This window comes from Chelon labrosus (genome assembly GCF_963514085.1).
Source record: "Chelon labrosus genome assembly, chromosome: 3".
NCBI lineage: Eukaryota > Metazoa > Chordata > Actinopteri > Mugiliformes > Mugilidae > Chelon > Chelon labrosus.
Window position 1 is genome coordinate 21,216,359 of NC_140339.1, and position 20,191 is coordinate 21,236,549.

Sequence of the window (20,191 nt, forward strand, 5' to 3'; positions counted from 1 at the left end):
CGGACGCTGGTATTCGAAAGTAACCATCTTTAAAGTCTACTACGTGGAGAGGGGCGGTGTTTGTTTTTGCTGACAAGGCGGAAGTGACCAATTTTTGAATAGCCTAAATAATTTCATACTAAACCCATACTAATCTAAACGTGTATTTTTACATCTTGCATTCGTTTCTACACTGGAAATCAAATTAATCCATAAAATAGGAATACTCAATACTTTCCCTCGTTGGGATTACATTTTTAGAGAAATACATTTCTGCTGTTGGTGATTCTAAATTGGCCATGGGTGTGCATGGGAGTGTGAATGGTTGTCCATCTCTCTGTGTTAGCCCTGCAGTAGACTGGAGACCTGTCCAGGGTGTACCCCACCTCTTGCCCGATAACAGCTGAGATAGGCTCCAGCACCCCCAGTGACCCTTAACAGGACAAGCGGTTACATATGAATGAATGAATCATTTTCTGCTGTTGCATTCATGAACCACATCTAATTTCTTGAGGCTTGAAATAGGTAGAAAAAAAAAAACAATAATAATAACTGTACAAACTCAGTAATAACATATTTGAAATTTATTCAATTCAAAACAGCAATGTATCAACATCATGATCAATTCAGATAAAAACTCTCCCATCTAATTTCTAACTGTATTTAAAAAAAAAAAAAGAAAATCTCATACTGAAGTTTAAAACACTAATAGGCACAAGTTACAGACAGTACGTCCTGACATATGGAGTGGCCTTTGTAACACTGGGAATTAAAAGTAGCAAATCGATATGAAAGCTGAGATTATCACAAATTAGACTCATTCAAACAAAAATCCTCAATTAACCATAGTTTCAATCATTCTGCTCTTAAAAAAATAAAAATAAAAAAAAGTCCACATTGTACACCAGTGCAAAATAACATTTTCCTCCTGTGTCCTGCTTGTCATACGAAGTGAAACCACCTTCTCCGAACCACCCACAGTTTAGCAATGGCAACTGGTGCTCAGGTATATATATTGTAGCTGTACTGTCATATTCCATCTATAAATCCACCTCAATTAAGTGAGTTTTTCCCATTCTCTGTCAAAGGAAAACCACATGCTGTATGTGCCATCAGTGGGCTTTAACTATTTAAAAAAAAAAAAAAAAGGAGTTGTAGTTCTGTGGCAAGCGGAGTGTGTCGCCCTCTAGTGACAATGTGATAATGCTGCAGATCAAATTCTGCAAGAGAAGAACAGGAGACTAAGTTACTATCACTCTTAAACACAAAACATTTGTTGAGAAACTGAAGTTGTGCATTATATTCACACAGTAAACATTGGATTGTTTTGGCCAATACTTTATATCCTAATTAAATGATGCTTTGTTGTCTTACCTGATGTTTTATTTGGGAATCCCCGCCACTACTTCAGACTCAATACCACAGTGATCAGACCCACGCAGGAATTTAAAGTATCCTGAAGATCAGAACCAAACTGAAGTTAGTTCAACGTACAATCAAGAAACCAGCACATGCACATCTCGAGTGTGACTGCATACAGTAGATCTCGCACACAAACAAATATGACATGCAATGTATAAAGTACATGGGGTTGTACATATCAAAGCATGACTGTAAAGTAAAGGAGAAATGTTACAAGGTGAAATTATTTTTAGCCAAGATGTACTCAAAGGTACAAACGCCTAATTTTGGAGAACGGTCCCTTCAGGATTAATTAACATAACATCAGTGTGCATTATTTGATGCATTAGTGGGAACAAAAATAGTCACTTTTATATACAGATACACAATAAAAGTGACTATTTTTGTGTTAAAAGTAGTACATTCACTGTTTTTGCTCACCGTTATCACCCCAGTCAGTGTTCCAGGAGTTGGCACAGAGCCAATAGGGGACACCGTCCTCCTCTCCCCAGCCCAGGATTTTGATAGCATGTCCACCCACGGCAGATCCTGACACATGCTGATACACACCTGCAAGGAACCGAGAGGTCAGAAACATTTTGCATCGCCACACAGGCTTGTTTATGCTACACGTCTCACTGGTGCACGTATTCTTACCAGACTTGTACAGCAAAAAGTCCTCATAGACTGTAAACGCTCCCTCTACGGGGCCGTTCTTGTATATTTCATTCTGGATCTGCGTCTCATCTGACAGCACGGTGTACGATGTTTTACCTGCAAAACACTTTGAGTTAGGTTCCTCTAATGCACGTGTGTGTACACAGCGGTGTTCACCAACATTAGGGTCAGACTGATCTTTGGGACAAAACATACTTCATGTGGTAACGGTTAGTGAGGTTATGACCATGTCTGAAACCTGAATTTCTGTTTAATTTTTTTGTATTTACTCGCCAATATGCACAAACACAGCTGATTGTAGCGTTATCTGTGGAAACATTTTTCCTCACCGTAGTGCTTGTCCTCTGTGTAGCTGGGTGTGTATCCAGCTTCACAACTGCGGGTGCACTGGGGTGTGTCGCCACCCTCCCCGGTGCAGGGAGGCCTGCTCCCATTCACATGGTGCTCACAGGGGGCGATGGTGTAGGGCCGGCAACCTGTAGACACAAATGTATGGCGTCAGCTTTTTAGATGTCCACCACATACACACGTGCGAACCACTATAGGAGACAAACTTACCAATATGGGAGTCATAGAGACCTCCGGAGACCAGTCCCTCTTTGGTCCAGTAGTCCCAGGCAGCTGAAGGGTAGCCACCATTGCATCTGAAAAGCCAGAAAAAAAATGTTTTATTATACATTTTTCAGATTTGCCTATTATAAGCACTCCAGCTCCAGATGTTCAATGTGCACAATACAGGGAGGCACTGATCTGATTTTATTCCCCTCCTAGTATTTATTCTGTAACAATGCTTTTATTCCAGATTTTAAAATCTTCATACTTCATTTTATGAGACTCCAGGGATTGTTGGGAAGTTTAAGATTAGAACAGGCAAACTAAGAATCAGGTATATCATGGACAATACCGAGTCCAACTTAATACGGTCAGTTTTGGTGCATTTGTGTACTACGCCTTGGATTATGGTCCACATACAGTTGGCCACTGCAAATATCTACCAGGGATTATCTGAGCATAACAAAGTGGAGAAAGTGTTTCCACATCGCTGCCTCTCACCCCATGCCACAGCTGTCACAGCAGGTCAGCAGATCCTCGGAGGAGATCTCCACATTGACCTTGGCATTGCTGTGGATGCATACACGGTCGGAGATGGCCTCTGCAGCACCAAAAGCCTGGGGGAAGGAATGACCAAGACATGAACGAGGGAAACAGTGCACAAGTGAGATCACACTTTATAGTAGCATAAATGTTTGATTGACGTTATCTGAACTGAGGGTCTGTGTGGTAGAGGCTATCATGTCCTGTTCACATTGCAAAGCCTTGAAGGGAAATAATCCCAGCTGCACATCATCACATTTTTTTTTTTTTTTTAAGCAGCGAGTTTTTATCTCACCCAGCAGGATCCACAGGAGCCCTGGTCTCTGATCTCCTTCAGGGTGGGACAGTTGGGCCACTGCTCTCTGGCATCAAATTGTTTGGGCAGCGTCACGTCTTCAGCATACTGGACCCTACAGAAGAGAACACAGTTGCAGAGTCAAGTATTACTCAAGCCAACGTGGAAGTGTCGCTTCCTCAAATGACAACTGGAGGCTTCCTCCAAACATGAGTCGATCCCCACGGACCTCCTAGAAATCTGTGTCGTGGGGTGGAATTTTTGCATTATTAAAGGGTGTGGTCACTTTCAGTGCGTGCTGTCACAGATAAGATTTCACCCACCAGCCTCAGTTGCACTTCAGTGCCCATTTTTGGATAAACCAGGAAAGGATACGCAGGGCACATCCATCTGTATGTACTGTAGATGGTTTTACTGTGTGCTACTATGGTGTAACATAATGTCCCAGTCATCTAGCTCATGGTATATAAAAATGAAATAAATAAAAATAAGTCCAGTTGCTTTTTTTTGTCACCATCACCCAAGTAGCTTCTTCAGTTCTAAATAGCTGGTGGGGAGTTTAGGTTTTAATTGGGAACATCTGAGGGTGGTGTCCACACATAATGTGATTGTGTATCTCAGTATCTCAAATGTACACACTGCACTCACTGACTTGAAGGTATACTGAAACACTAAACTGATGTGCACCTTGCCAGAGAAATTATAAGCAAGACTCACATGACTGGCAGTTTGGGTCCCTTCAGCAGTGTGCCACAGAGTTGCTGGATATAGCTGTAGTCAACGTTACGGAAGTTGTGACCAGCCTGCAGGACAGGGAGGAGGTTTAGTCAGACCGAGTTTAACTGAATGAATTCTCAATTAAAGGAAAAGGAAATTTGTACCTTCCAAGTCGTATTGAATTTATTGATATGGTTGACCATCTCATCAGACAATGGATGGAGGTAGGGTCTGGCCAGGCTCACCGACAAGCTGGCAGCCAAGAGGAGGATGGCTGCACCCCACATCGTGCCTGAAAGACACAAGAGGAAAAAGTCCATTAGTAGCCGACATTATGTCCAGCGGTCATAAGCTCTGAGATACAGTAAGTTAATCATTACTAATTTGATTAATAAACCCATACCTAAATATAGTTTTAACATGTTTTACATGTTAACATGTTTCAGTCTCAAAGGAAGATATGGGATTAAACTGAAGGAGTTTATTTTGGAGGCAGTACTCTAAAGACTCTACATTACACAAGACTGAGAAAATGCAATGTTGATGCACTTGACCACATAAGATTCCCACTTAGACACACTCCTGAAAAAAAGGTCACGGATGATAAAACATCGCCACATTGGTTGAAGCTACAAGTGGAACACAGTGTCCACTGGGAGCAGAGAAAACACTTTTATTCTCAGTCATGCTCCTCAACGTCTCCTCCAGAGGTTAAACCCACCATCTCAGAACATGTTCAATAAACCATCCATGAATTTTGACAAATCGATTGAAGTGTTTAGTGTTTATTTCGAATATGCAAACCAAAATAAAAAAAGAAAAGTAAGGCAAACATTTAAACATAGAAATACATATTCGAAAAGGAGTGAGAAGAAGAATAACTTATAAACTCCCACCCCTTCTCTTTAAATAATGAATAACAATACCAGCTTCATTACAAATTCACACACAACATACTGTGCAGGGTATACTCTAGAAGGTGAAATGCAGTGGCGAGAGCAGAGATCACTTCCATTAGAGATCATAATGTATTCCATTAAACAGAAGCACAGGCTCCGGATGAGCAGGACGTCCAGCAAAATCAATGCCAGTGGCGCCGCGGTGATGACGGGACGATCCAATACCCTCAAGTGCGAGAGATGATTTTATAAGACTCCAAATAACGGAAACCAAGTCTGACTAACATTACGTAGATCCGTGAGTGCTTTCGCTGGCACACAGCCATCATTTTTCAATTGGAAACAGAAGTCACCCGTGCAATAAGCACACCTGTTTATGCATGTCTTGCTTTTAATTACGAAATGTCTGAATTCTAGGGAAACTGGTTTCATATCACATGATTGAGACTGAGCAGTTACCGTCAGCAAGAAGTACACAAGGGGAAGTAAGAACTGAAAGATCCCCGGTACAGAAGGACATGTGCTGAAGTACCACTTTTCATCACGTAACCAGTCGTCTTCTGTAAAGTCTAAACCAGATATCAGTATTTTAAACCATAATGTTACAGGCTGTGTGTAGATTAGCTTTTATTGTAGTATATGTGCTGTAAAATATGATTACTATAGCTGTGAACCATAACTTATAACAATTAACTGAGTGTAAAATAGGGAAAGATGAAAACAACAAGTCACAAGTTTCAAGGACACCAATGACTTTTACATTTCCAGAGAAGTGATTGAACCACAAAAACAGACAGGTAGTTTGATCTGGATGTGATTTGAGGAAGTCAACCTTCCTGATTGTCTCTGCCGTCCACCGTGAAAGACTCAATACTGCGCCAACTACTTTCAACATGCTCCACAGAGAGATGGAGGCAGCTGCTGCTGAGTCATGGTAGAGGGCTCCCAGGCCTTACTTCGGAAGCGCTTTCACATCTCCAAAAACATATCGGAAACAAAAGCAGGTCACACTTTTCAGTTGGTGACTACTTATTTCTGGTGTCAACCAATATAGATTTTTAACCGATTGTTAAAGGCCAAGGCTCTGTGACATTTCTTCACTGTGTGGGAGGATTAAAGATACAACAGATCTTTATGAGTCACTCAGAGACGTTCCTCACCACCTCAGGACGACTGATCATCTTCATAGAAATCCTACAATGAGCCGCGTTCAGTTAAATAACACCTCTGTGTCTTCAGTCTCTTCATGTCCTCTTTTTTAAAAAGTTGCTGTAGCACAGTTGGGACATAGCAAAGCGTGTTTGTTCACGTCGCCTGCTCATTGACAACATAATAAGATAATCGTGTAACACTGCAGTAAAAACCAGGCCCCCTGTTCCGTTTGTCCACAGATAAAACTGTTTCCTTGTTCCCTGACATAAAGCTTTAGGCCTAGACCTGAGGCCTTACTTATAAACTTATTAGTTCACTTGGTACAACACAATGCAACTGTATGAAATGAAAACAGTGCAGCAATTTTCGATTAAAGTCCACCTCTGATCCTGTATCAGAAACATGATCCTAACATAATAAACCAGTCTCCTCTCCTTGGTCTAAAGGACAGTTTCATAAAACGGTTTCAGTTTCCATTTTTTCAGACTTAAGCATTAGGTTTCATTTGAGTTTTTCTGTACTTGATGCAGATGGACTGGTCCTTTGTTAATCACACAGGTGTGTTTTGGACAAATGAGCTCCAGTTGTTTCTGATGTTTGATCATCTCTGACCCTGAAGCTAAAAATGGGTCAAACAACAACCACAACAACAACAACAGCAACACAGGAGCTAACATGCTAACAGCCACACGACAAACATTAACATATACCGTTTCACTTTATTGGTAAACTATTTTTGTTACAAACTGGTAAACAGCCGTCAAACCAATATTAATTGAACTAGTTCAACGTGTTTTTTTCCTGTGCTAGTCTGTAAGAGTGTCGTGGGTCTAGCTAGCCGCTAACTCTCTACCTGGAAGTAACGAAAAAGACCAAAATAATATATAAGAAAAATAAACTGTTACCTATGTGATTGCCAACTGCTGGTGTGGACTTGATCAGTTCTTCAGCTCCAGATACCCCAGGTCACTGTGCGTGTCTGTGGCTGTGGACACGGCCCTCTTTTTATTTATTCCTGGAAGCACGTGAATCAGTCACATGAACTCAGCTCATGTGATCTGACGACGAGGAGTACTCCTCCTTTTTATTACTGGGGGTGTCTTGGTTTGTGTGGTCAGTGCTGAACTATCACTATCACTATACAAATGACCGGTAATCTGAACGTGGATCCGAGACTAAAACTAAAACATATTTTATTAACGCCAGATGATTGGTTTGGAGGGGCACAATTGATCTGCACTACTCCACTGTGTCCACGAGGTGGTGCTGAAGCTCTCACTTCATCTGTTCATGCGAAAAATCTTGCAAAAGTATTTATTTGTTTTAATAGATTTTACAGCGGTGCAAAGTAAAAGTATTTTAATTTCACACTGCTTGGACTCCGCTAATACTTACGTTATACGTTTATCTGACAAGACAGGACAGTTACAAACAGTGTCTTCCTGTACCTTTTCCTGTCATGTGGTGAAACCTGGGCAATTCTTTAGAATTTGAATATAGACATGATGTTGAGGAGCCAATCACATTGCAGCAAGGAGTTATTATTAATATATGGAGCTGCATTCGCAAAGGATCTCAGTTTACACTCCTACATAGTGTGAAATGTTCTTAGCAGAGAGTATGATCTTGAGAGCTGGACTGAACTGAATTCAAGAGTAAAGAGAGGGAGCTGGGTTTTATGATTAAGAACAACAGTGATTTGACACGGGCTTGACTGGGGCCTTTCTGTGTGGAGTTTGCATGTTCTCCCTGTGTCTGTGTGGGTTCTCTCCGGGTACTCCAGCCTCCTCCCACTGTCCAAAGACATGCTCATTAGGTTAATTGGTGATTCTAAATTGGCCGTAGGTGTGAATGCAAGTGTGAATGGTTGTCTGTCTCTCTGTGTTAGCCCTGCGATAGACTGAAGACCTGTGTACCCCACTTCTTGCCTGATTACAGCTGGGATAGGCTCCAGAGATTCAGACATGGAAACACTGAACAGTTATGAATCTGCTGCTCACTTCCCCTCTGACAAACATCACTGCTTCCTTTGAACCCAAAAGCAAATGTCATCCCCTGCTTAGTTAAGAATATTTCTCAGATCTTAGGATAATTTTTTTGTGTGTGTGTACTATGATGTCTCTTAAATATCTTCAACTTCAGTCAAAAGAACACTTTTTATCCATGTGTTAGATGTTTATTTGTTTAAAGTCTTTATTACTTATTATTGCTTATTGATAATCTGCTGACCTTTAGACAGAAAGTTCCATGCAGATCACTTTTTTAGTCTGGTGCAGCTATACAGATGCTGTTATTTAATGTGCTGAATCACCTTTACAGCAGGTTTGATGTATATGGCAAAGGCTGTCAGTGGTACAGTTTATTTTAATAATCACAGCAATTTAAAACACATCTTGTGATTGGTGGCTGATTGTGACACACTGTTCCTCACTGTGAGCTCTGGTCACAGACAACATTTGTCTCACTTCTTTCTCTTCCCATTTACATGTCATCTGACTTTCAGGCTGATGAGATGGGAAAAACGCTGTAACCACAGAATGGCAGCTTAAATCATCATTTTAAAAAATAAGCTGCATAAGAGCATTGTCCTCATTTCCTCATTTTTAAGTCAAATCTGAGTAACCAAAAACACTTCCTTATTTAAGCATGAATGGTTATCTTTACACAGCATTATTTAGGAACCTATACAGTATGTGGCTACAGTCTGAGGTTGACTGAGACGATTAAGAATGGATGACGACTGCTCTTCTAAACTGGAAATCTGCCCTGGGGTCCTCCAAAACATTACAATGACACACTTTATTGTGTAGATGTAGATGCTAGGTATCTGCTTACAACTGGGGACAAATTCGGTTAAAATAAAACTGAATGATTTAAAACACAGCCTAAACAATAAGGTGATTTTTGCTTTAATTTCTGATCTTGAGGCTCCTGGATCCTGTGTCGAAATCTAGTTCAAATCATTTCTTATTTTAATTAATATTATACTGACAACCCTGCCTTTTGCTCAATGACAGCTAGGATAGGCTCCAGCAGACACCGCGACCCTTCACAGGAACAAGCGGTTACAGAAGATGAACGAATGAATGAATTATACTGACATAATACCTAATCTCATTTATCATTAGATTTTTAATAAAGTAAAAATGTACCATAGGAATGCTCTGCACAAAGACTAATGGGAGGAAGTGCAGTTAAATCCTGAGTTCCTCTCACGGGTTATCCCAGCCCTGCGTTTGCACAGCACACTATATCGTCACATGCACTGTGAAGTTCATTTTAACAATATTTACAACTGTGTGTGTGGATCACAGTGACATCATTAAGGCTGATCAACAAAACACCACAGAGCACTCACTGATCGTGATAAATGACTTTATTTTGTCACATCAACAGTACACTTAATGCGTCACTACTACCAACCACAGGTGTTCTGTGGAAATCCTTGCAGAGATGAGGTGATGGAGGCCGTCCAGTGCGGAGATGAAGTCAACACTCTACGTAGTTCTGTCAACAAAACTATCTGAAACAGCTTCACATGTTAAACTTCAACACACAGAACTTTGTCCACAGATTTCATAACAGAAAATGTGATCAAATATAAAAAAATACAAAATGAATTGAATTATAAACTAAAGTGAATATTCTTATATACAACAGGCACACAAAGCAAAGCATGTTATTCTATATAAAGCAATATACACATATGAGACGAGCATGGCAGCAGACGCCGTCTCTCTACAAGGCAAAGCGCTGATTCATGACAGTCGGTGCATCGCTGCAGTCTAAAGCGTGTGCGTACATTGTTTTTTTTCCACTAAGACACATTTCGTTAGCTGGATTATTGCTCTGCATACACATACATTCTAGCATGTGTTAACTACTATAATGTGCATGTGTTAAAATAAGTGCTTTCTTTCTCTATAGGAGTAGATACAACTCTCTGGCTGCCTGTATAAATGAGTAACATGCAGTGACTCTTTTATCCATCAGAAGCCTGTGGTTTACGGACGGCCATCAGATTGAAACAGTTTGATGAAGCGGTTCTACCATGAGCAGATCTTTCTCTGTACTTTGTTTCATAAATCTGTAGTATATTTCCCAGTGCTGCCCATGTTTTCTACCCTTCACACGGGAGCAGCACAACCATTCACCTGATTATTCCAGACACAATACCACAGTTAGTGTTTTACAGTTATACTTTGTTTAGAAACCAAAAAATAAAATAAAATATTAAAGCCTAAGAAAGAAAAAACAGACATGGAAGACTGAAATTGTTAAATCATTCTATTGCATTTCATACATTTGATTGATAAAAAAGTAATGCATAAAAGTACATAAAACTTTCATATCATCAACATAATACTGGCACTGACTAAACTTCAAACTCATAGCAGCATTTGTTTTCTACCTTTATTTAGACTCCGAACTTCTGTTCCTGGCCTATTTCATTCATTCATTCATCTTCTATACCCGCTTAGTCCTGTTAAGGGTCGCGGGGGTCTGCTGGAGCCTATCCCAGCTGTCATCGGGCGGGAGGCGGGGGTACACCCTGGACAGGTCGCCAGTCCATCGCAGTGCTCCTGGCCCTTTTTCTATCTTTACAATTTACAAAATGCTTTAAAAAGTTAAACAAAGGGTTAAACTGTTTCCAGTCATACAGAGAAAAAGATAATAAATGAGTTTTGGCCAGTTGAAATTCACTTCTGCTGAGGTAGGAGGTTCAACTGATAGATAAGCTGCAAAAAATGTTGTGAATTACGACCTTTACAAGAACTACTTAATTAAGACTGCATCAAAAAGACTTTCTCAATAAATTAAATGTTTCTTAGTTTTTATTATAAACTGTTCTGTTAAGTTTGAGTTTCTCTCAACTAACAAGACCCGTCGATATAAATGCTGAACGCACTGCCTTTGTGATCTGGGTTTTTAGCTTGGTCAAAAGAAACACAATGACATAAACTATAATCTATATGTAATGTCGTTCACATTAACAATGCACATGACAAACAATCGCTGCTACTGTAGTTCCCTATCTTCTATCACACATTATAACTTCTCATGTTCCTTGAGTTACAAAGAGAAAGATGTTCAATTAAGTTACTTCCTCTCTGTTTGCTGTTCTCCATTTTATCTGTGCCTCTAAATAAGCCATAAGCCAAATATAAATGATATTTGTTCGCTAAAAGATTAAAATATGTAATCAACAACTTAAAAAAATATGAGATAAATAATTATAATAACAGAAGCATCAGGTGATTCCCTTTGAATATACTCTATTGCTCAGTCTACCTTTGATAAACTCCTTTATTATAACTGGAGTGTAGTTTGCAAAATATCGTGCTACAACAACTGAGGTGGCTAACGATCAACAAGCTGTAACTTCTGTGTTGTAAAGTGCAGACAGAGTGAAATTATTGCATTTAAAGCAAACAGAGAATTAGCAAAAGGAAATATTTCTTAATTTTATGTTTTTATAAGCTATAGATTTTATACTTCAAGCCTTTGCTTTTAGTCACTGCCGATTGGATAGTTTCATTAAAACAAGGACAGACTTCTGTTAACAGATTTTCCAACAAACTAGGGACGTCTGTTTCTCCATGTATGACAGTGATGTGTGTAAACACCGGCCGTGTGCTGCACAGCCAACGTATTAAGTACCTGACGGACTGGATGATTGAGTGGCTTCCTGAAAATTGGACGGGATTTTCGACATCGTCTAAAGTTAAAAAATCTAAATAAAAAGTTGATACGAGCATTATAGCATCAGTAACTGTTTACCATTATTATATCACAATTGTTGAGTGAAATGCAGCAGCCTGGCAGACAGCAGCTTTAGTTATTAATGGCGGTTCTATTTGCATTACATTGCATTGACAGCATTGTTTGTTATTATATCTATTATTCCAATGTGATTGTCTGTTGCTATTTAAATTAGTTTTTTCTTAGCAACTGGTTTAGCTAAAAGAAGTAAAATACAGAAATTTGTGTAATTTCTCCCAAATTTGGAACTGACGATTCTCTCTACAAAGCAGTGTCTGTCGTAAATCCTTTTTTTTTTTTTTTTTTTAATCTTCCCACAAGCGGCAAAGACACGAGGAGATTCATACTATTCAAACCTCCTCCAGGCAGCCACTCCAGTTATCCCTCAATCCCTCACCAGCTGAGCATCCACAAGTACTGCAAGGTTCTGCATGTAATATCATTGTTTTCACTCTATCTGTGCACAAGGGGGAAACGATAAATTATAATTTACACAGCCTAATATCCTTCGATGGTTGTTGGTGAACTGAAAAGACCTCTTAACCACAAGTGGGTGAATGCATGATTTCATGTCACAGCTAAATTAGAAAAGATACCATACCATACCTTACCCATTACCCTATCCTGCTTACACCGCTCTCTCTCTACTGTCCACAAACTGGACCATCTGTTTGCGAGCATGGGAAATGACTGGAGTGAGGGGAACGATTTGGATACCAGGTGTAGTAGCACCAGGAGTTGAAGCTGCAGGTGTTGTAGCCCCTGGAGTTGAAGCTGCAGGTGTAGAAGCACCAGGAGTTGAAGCTGCAGGTGTTGAAGTACCAGGGGTCCCACCTGGGGTAGTGCCTGGTGTTGTGCCAGGAGTGGCAGGAATGACAACAACAGGAGCCGGACCTGGACTTTCAGCCCCAGCTCGAGGCTCCTCCAATCGTGGGGTGGATGTGACAAAACGGGCCTCCCTGATCCGGTAGGGGCTTCTGTAGCCGGAGAAGGGCGACAACTCTTGGCCCCAGCCGAGATAGCTCCCACTGGAGGGAGACTGCGCATCTGCACTGAAATACAGTGTAGTGCTGGATTCTCCGGGAATCCCTGATTTATTCTCCGGGGAACCGATCAGGAGAGGGGAACGTCGCTCAGGTGACCAACCGGGTGTCTTGATGTCCAGAGAACCCACGGAGGACGAGACTTCTGTCAGGGTTGCAGCGTTGCTGTCAATGTGACGGAGGCTTCCACCTTGTTGAGGAGATGAAAGTGACGGAGAGCCGTAAGCTGCACTCTGGAACTCATCATCACCTTTGAAAATAAAAGCAATTTGAAATGTTAAGTCTCCAACAGGGATTACCATACCAGAGGTGGAAGAACCGGGGCACTTCTATAATCACATCAAAAGATTTATATATATTCAGGCTATAGTCAGGCTCTGTTCAATATCAGTATATTGTACGCAAGTCTTCTGGTGTGACAGTGTAGTACTGAACTGTGCTCATGTGTTTATGTGTGGAGTTCAGTGTTTATCAGGTATCTCACCTCTATCCTCTGATGGAGGGGCGCTGGAATCTTCTTCAGCAGTCTCTTCTAAAATGACCTCCTGGACTGGGATGATCTCTGGAAACTTTCTCATATCCTGGATCGATGTGGGAGGAGCTTTTCTCACCGGTCGGGCCACTATACTGGCGTGAGCTGGCTTTGGTCGCTGGACCACCTCTGTCACCTGGACACAAGGGAGACAGCAGAGCCTCAGACACAAAAACTGTCATGAACCATGTTGGTTGTAATACAGGCTTGTAGTTGCTCACTGATTCTACTGAAAACTATGAGTTTAATCCAGTCTTGGATAAAATTTGCAAAGGGCAAATAAACAAAGGCCTTGCCTGTGGAGTCTGGGTCTGTGGGGGAGCTAGAGGAGGAGGTGCAGGAGCTGGTTGGGAGATCTGAGGAACCTGCGGCTGAACAGGTGGAACCTGAAAAATCACAGTATAAATAAGAGTAAGATGTCCCTTATCACAGCCTTAGAAGACATCACACCGTGGCAATGTTTCAGGATGTGCAAGTGGGAAGTCTCATAACTAAAAACGCAACGAACCCGAGGGACATAAGGCTCATCGGGGGAATGAAGTTCTTCAGACAGACCCATCAGTCCGGCCAGTCCGCCCTCACCATACGCAGACCAGATTGTTGAAATACTTCCGGTCTTCATAGCTAAGCAAATCAGCAGCCAGTGGTGATGATTCCAGCCCTCCCACTGGCGAGGAAGATCCATGAGGGTCCCACCTCCTGATCACAACATCCACAGTTAGACAGATAGATAGATAGATAGATAGATAGATAGATAGATAGATAGATAGATAGATAGATAGATATTCTTCAATCACTGAATTACAGGACAGACCAGATAGTGTTGCATGGCGATGGAAAGTGGGCGTGACTTTCTCTTCCAGTGAAAGTGTAGATCCACGCTCCGTGCAGGCTCCACCTATCCCCCTGTGGCGTATACTCTGGAAGATCTCAAAAGACTTAGGGTGGAGGAAACGATAGTACAGCACCAACGCTATCACCCCTGAAAGAAAATTAAGACAACAAAGCAACAAAAAAATGACACAAACAAATAGTAAACAGATATATCATTTCTAATATTGCACGCGGCCTTACCAATGAGGAAGCTACAGAACACAGCAGCTGGGATGCCCACAGTGTCCCAGGACACCATGGTAAAGAGCCAGGAGGAGGCCAGAAGAAGAAAAGCGTCTTCTAAGAACATTGCCTGAGAAAGAATGAACACAAAGACAGAAGATATCAGCCCTCTCCCAAAATTATTTCAAATATCTGTATTTATTTCAGTTTCAGCTGTTATTTGCTTAATATGACACTTGGCTCCAAAAATACATTAAAAGAGGCTTTTTGACAACATGTCCAGGGAAGAAAAGTGTTAGCATGCGCTCATCATTTCAAAATCTATGGCTGAGTCACTGCGTTACTTTCAAACCTCATAGCGTTCATATTATATTTTATTAGCTGTCTGTCTTTGTCAAAGCCCTGTGCAAACAAAATCTGTATTAACGTGAGCCCACAAGCTTGATACGAGGAGACACATACCAGGTAGAAGCCGGCCATGCGGTATCTGGATTGACCGTATTTTACATTGAGGAAGAAAAAGATGTGAATGGCCCCCAGAATGAGATTGAAGAGGCTCCATTGACCAGGTGAATTTATGATGTCGGTCTGCTGGGACACCATCCAGAAAGTTGCGCCCAGCCAGTGCACACCTGAGACACACAAACACATCCAAACCAATTCTCAACCTGTAATATGACAAATAAACACACTAACTCAGGATAAAAATATTTCAAATAAATGAAGGTACAACACTTGTGTTGTTAATCAGCAACGTTCAGAATAAACATGAGTTTGAGATGAAGCTTTTGCAGCCACGATTACCTATCACTCCCAGAATCCACTGTTTGAAGATACGTGTGAAGAGCATCAGTACAGCAAACCTAGAGCCCAACATGCTGACCTGCAGACAGAGAAAATATACCTGTTAAGTGCACACTTATCAAAATGTCACTTGCGATATGATCGATGTGACATGGTGGAGAATGTTATACACATATTGGTTGGTGGAAAGGTTGTTTAAATATGCTCACCCTCCACAGCAGTCGGCAGAGAATGGCAGCGGGGGTCATTTGTAAGTGTCCAGGTCTGATGAGTGAACAAGCTCTGGCGTAAAGGACCAAGGACCAGGCGAGAGACAACAAACACACCACAAAACAGACCGAGGCTGGAGGCGTTACAGGGGGGGGAGAGGGGCAGAGAGAAGAGAAATGTGAGAATGTTGATAAACTGAAATGAAACTGTACAAGAGATACAAGGCTGGTCAGATTTACAGCTGCAGCCACAGATTCTTTTTTTGGCAGTCTTCAATTTATGGCAGTCAACCAGGAAATCACTGACAATTTAATTTACACACTAATCAGGGTAACATTACCTTTCACCTTCATCTAGGTTCGTCTAGCTATAAGTCTCTTTTGGCTCTGTTTAAGTCTCCACCACCCTCTTCAGGAAATATCTGGCAGTGTGCTGGGCAGTTAGTGTACACTATATTCATCATAGCTTTTCACCAGCGTCTGAGGTGGTGCCGAAATCAGAGCATAAATTTCTACATTTGATTCTGAGACAATAAGCAGAAACTCCCCGCATAGCTTCATGAAGCCGGAGAAAGCTGCAGAATCATGCTTTCATTTTTTTGGGTACATCACTAAAATTGGCTCCTTTGACATAATATAGTTTAGCTGGTTTAAAATTAACATACTGCAGATCTACTGGAGAGTACTTTACATGAAAACATTTGGTAATCACTGATACCTTCTGATTACTACTACTTCTTACTTTACTACTACTACTTATTTTATTTTAAATTTAGATAAAATGAACAATTTAGCTTCTATAGAAACAACACTTTTTGTTTACTTTGAAAATTTTATTTGCAAACTATATGGAGCTTTTCATAAATCATAGTGCAGTCAAACAGGGTGTCAGTTTATCTATTCTATTCTAACACAGATATCAGGAATGCTAAAGTTAAAACTGTGGATTTTTACAGGTGTGGCGTTGGTTCTGAGAAACCTTTCGTAGCCTAAACCTGGTGTCAATAGTTTGCGTCCAATGTCACCCTAGCACACTCTCGTCATTCATAACTCAGCCCCTTTGTTTACCTGGAGATTTGAGTCCTATGTCAGTACAGATGAGTACGTAGGTCTGCAGCAGCGTCTCAGGGAGCGTGACCACCAATGCCTCAAACAGACGTAATGCAGATGCATCGGCCTGCTGCATGATCTCACCATACACATCCTCATCTGGCAGACGCATACACTCCCACAGCCTGTGAAGGCAACACAAGGGCGGAGAGAGACATCATTGCAGCCATTATCATCATACATTAGTGATAATGGATTTTAACTTTAGCCCAACCCTTCAATCAGCACCAAAGCGTTACCATTACATATCATTTTTGTCATTGTAGCTTACTGTACATCATAAGTTTATCACAGCACAAAGATATAAGGTCAACACACCTTTTGAAGATACCCAGGTGCAGTATGTGTGTCCACCTGAGAGACTTCCTGCGGATGCGTCCATCTGACAGGTACCACAGATAACTGAGCCACTGAGGACCCCAGCCTGAGGAACACAAGATGACAAAAAAATTATATCAGTCACCGTTTGTCTATCAGTTTATCTACTGTATCTATCTGTATCAAACTGGTCTGTTTGCGGATGTAGTTGTCACCTGGCAGCAGGAACAGTGCAGTGAAGCCGGCAAGGTGGGCATAGCAATAGTTGTGACCCACCCACAGATAGTACACAAAGCAGTAGATCACTGTAAAAGGACAGAAAACACACTCATATAAACAGGCCATAAACATTCACATAGTCATTTAGGATTGGACTGTAACTGACATCTGTATTGAACCCATAATGTTTGAATACAGACACACAGACTGGTGAATCCATGTGAAGATTGTAACTTAACACATTTACTAAGGAGTACACTAAAAGGTCGAGTGTGTCAGATGTAGAGGTATCTAGTGGTGAGATTGTAGACTGAAACTGACTGCAATTTCCTTCCAAGTAGGAGGTGGCTAAAAACACTCTCTCTAGAGCCAGAGTTGTGTTTGTTTTTGTTGCAGACATGGCGCAACACAGCGGACACACCGTGGAAGAGCACATGGTCCCTATGTAAATATAAAGGACTCATTCTATGCTAACACAACATTTTTTCTTTAAAATAAATCAATAATAAAAATGATCTTCCAATTCTGTTAACAGAGCCTTGTAAATCCAACGTCCTGGACATTTAAGGTAGTTGTATTTCACCTGAGGGTTTCCATTAAACAACGATTTAGACTTGAAAATATACTAGAAAAATATAATGGACTTCTACATTTGTTTTTGACAGCAACAGTTACTGACGTGATCAAGAGTTTGCACACATTATGTCTACTGTGTCTGTTATTTATTAGTATCAGTATTAGGCTACAGTGGTGCATATTGATATACAGCCAGTACTCTGACTTTGAATGTAAATGACAGACTATCAGTATATACTGTAATGTTTACACCATACTGTTTAGATTAGTTTATGTCAGGAGGAGTAACCTACAGCTTTAGATCACTGGATGACTGCCAGAACATTTGGTTTGCACTTTTTCAATGACCTCTGTTCTGCGTTTCATCCCATCTAAGGGTTATTACTGACAACAAAGCTGCCTGCTTTCTACATCTCACTGTCTGGGGCTCTGCAGCTCTGCCTCCTTCCACCCCTCCATCCGTGAAACCTGACCCGTTTTAGCAGCTAAACGGGCGGGCTGTCCGGGCAGACTAGGCCCCGTCCTGGGATACGCCCATCCCCTCGTCCATTCATGCACCTCCAAAAAAAAGAGCGGTGAAATATGACAACATGCCCCCGCTTTCTTTTTATTCAGGACAGATAACTTTAAAACGGCTCAGTTTGAAAGATGGCAAACTCTGACATGAGTCAGCAGTCTTGCGGCACAGGATTTCATGAGATGCGTGATGTAAAAATAGGAGAGGGGACTGCAGACTCTGGTGCGGCTCCACGATTCATGACGATACAGCCAGAGGGAGATGCTGGAGTGAAAACAAACTTTGTATGTTGGATTATTGTAGATTTAAAAGCACACCAATGTGACACCCAGACCCTGTCTATACTGATCTGTCCTCCAACCTCTGTGGCTGTCACGCGCTGTGCATCCGTGCACTGTGGCCAAAAAGCACGCACCTACATGAGCGCGCACATGCACAACAAAGTCAAAAATGATGGTATAGATTTAAGCTTAGGGACATCACTACAATCAGCAAGGCACACCGTCAGTGACACAGCATCTTGTTTAGTGTGCGTGTGTGTATGTGCATGTGTGTAAATGTCTATGTGTGTGTGTGTGTTTCAGGTAGGACTCACGCGCAGTCCTCTCTGCAACGATGAGAAATGCGGTAAAAGCGAAGACGCAAACTTGGCAGCACGGCATGCAGGCGCCCCCGTGGCTCGGAGTGGCCGTGTAGTCTCTCATGTTTAAACCTCGACCGTCTTCTCAAATTGTTCTGCGGTAACAGCGCGTCGGCGTGCAGCAGGCCGGTGTCGTTCTGGTCCAGGGGAGTCGGTTCAGCTGCAGCAGCCCGCTCTCCCAGCTCCCTGTTCCCCGTCCCGACGTCCCCGCCCGTCCCGTTAAAGAGATAGCACTGGTGGTGCAGGTAGAACAAGCCACGGATGAGACAGCTACACTTTTAATTCAGCATTATCAGTATTTAATGTTTGGTCACCCCTTTCCCTTCTCCCGTTTAATTACAGTCAAGACATAGAGATCCCTAATTAAAAATAGTCAATTACCAGTCAAAGTCTTAGATGACAAATCCTACTGAAATAAAATAATAATTATTGACAGCAAAATGTAGTTAAATTATTAAAGCATAAGTACATGTTTTGGTTCCGATAAACTATTATATATATATTATATATCAAATTATTCACACTAAAGCATCAGTGTGTAAGCAGCATGTTACTGTCATAGCTGCTGCTGCAGAGGGAGCTGGTTTCAGTCCTTCACCTGCTCTCTCGTGTTATACACATGGATGTCAGATCAGTCTGAGAGGTTTTAGATGATTAATAGTAGAGGAAAGACAAAAAAAGAAAAGTTATGTCTATGAAATATGATCTGTTAATGTTCTTCTTAAAAGATATTAAAACTGTGTTTATCGGCATTATATGGAAATACGTAAGTAAAGTACCTCTAAATTGTAATTAAATTGGCTAATGTCATCCTTAAATGTTGCAGAACTATTTTCTAAGGTGCTTCAACTACATGTGACAGGATTTTAAAAGAATCACTTCAGTAGAAAATATCACATTTGACCTCTGGAGAATAGGACTGAATTATACTTTGCATTCAGTCTTGTTTCAATAATTTAATATTTTCCTCTCTGACTTTTAGGTTAATATTATGAAAATGAAAAGCCATTGGTTGATTAGACCAGTGATAATGGTGGAGCAGTTTGATTAAGAAGAACCTCATATTCACTAGTGTTGGGTATTTTAACAACTGTCCTTATTGTATGATTGCTATGTCGCCACACGTATTTCCTTGTGTTTCAGCTTTTTACCATTTTTGCTGTGTCTGAATAACAAGGAGCTAGGTAG

At 41.2% G+C, this 20,191-nt stretch overlaps 2 protein-coding genes across 2 annotated transcripts; both read right to left on the minus strand.

Annotated features, from left to right (window-relative positions):
* Window positions 1-548: 548 nt before the first annotated feature.
* On the minus strand, window positions 549-7,253 carry ctsba (cathepsin Ba). Its single transcript, XM_084540809.1, has 11 exons — window positions 7,122-7,253; window positions 4,330-4,457; window positions 4,166-4,251; window positions 3,449-3,563; window positions 3,112-3,227; window positions 2,617-2,702; window positions 2,388-2,534; window positions 2,038-2,154; window positions 1,822-1,950; window positions 1,354-1,435; window positions 549-1,199 (listed from the first exon to the last, which is right to left on the minus strand). Exons 2-10 carry the CDS (start codon window positions 4,450-4,452, stop codon window positions 1,362-1,364), a joined length of 993 nt encoding a protein of 330 aa, XP_084396935.1. The 5' UTR covers window positions 4,453-4,457; window positions 7,122-7,253; the 3' UTR covers window positions 549-1,199; window positions 1,354-1,361.
* A 5,080-nt stretch (window positions 7,254-12,333) lies between these two features.
* xkr5b (XK related 5b) lies at window positions 12,334-19,293 on the minus strand. Its single transcript, XM_084574978.1, has 13 exons — window positions 18,959-19,293; window positions 17,267-17,356; window positions 17,052-17,157; window positions 16,692-16,858; window positions 15,624-15,757; window positions 15,415-15,493; window positions 15,073-15,242; window positions 14,629-14,740; window positions 14,369-14,536; window positions 14,063-14,253; window positions 13,851-13,940; window positions 13,507-13,690; window positions 12,334-13,272 (listed from the first exon to the last, which is right to left on the minus strand). The coding sequence occupies exons 1-13, from the start codon at window positions 19,065-19,067 to the stop codon at window positions 12,608-12,610; spliced, it is 2,265 nt and encodes a 754-aa protein (XP_084431104.1). The 5' UTR covers window positions 19,068-19,293; the 3' UTR covers window positions 12,334-12,607.
* Between the last annotated feature and the right edge of the window lie 898 nt (window positions 19,294-20,191).

Coding starts and splice junctions, on each gene's coding strand:
- ctsba (XM_084540809.1), bottom strand. CDS start 4,452: ATGTGGGGTGCAGCCATCCTCCTCTTGGCTGCCAGCTTGTCGGTGAGC. Junction 4,252..4,329: donor AATTCAATACGACTTGGAAG/GTACAAATTTCC, acceptor CCTGTCCTGCAG/GCTGGTCACAACTTCCGTAA. Junction 2,155..2,387: donor CACAGAGGACAAGCACTACG/GTGAGGAAAAAT, acceptor AGTGTTTTGCAG/GTAAAACATCGTACACCGTG.
- xkr5b (XM_084574978.1), bottom strand. CDS start 19,067: ATGAGAGACTACACGGCCACTCCGAGCCACGGGGGCGCCTGCATGCCG. Junction 16,859..17,051: donor CACCTGGGTATCTTCAAAAG/GTGTGTTGACCT, acceptor TTGCCTTCACAG/GCTGTGGGAGTGTATGCGTC. Junction 14,254..14,368: donor TCGCCATGCAACACTATCTG/GTCTGTCCTGTA, acceptor TGTTGTGATCAG/GAGGTGGGACCCTCATGGAT.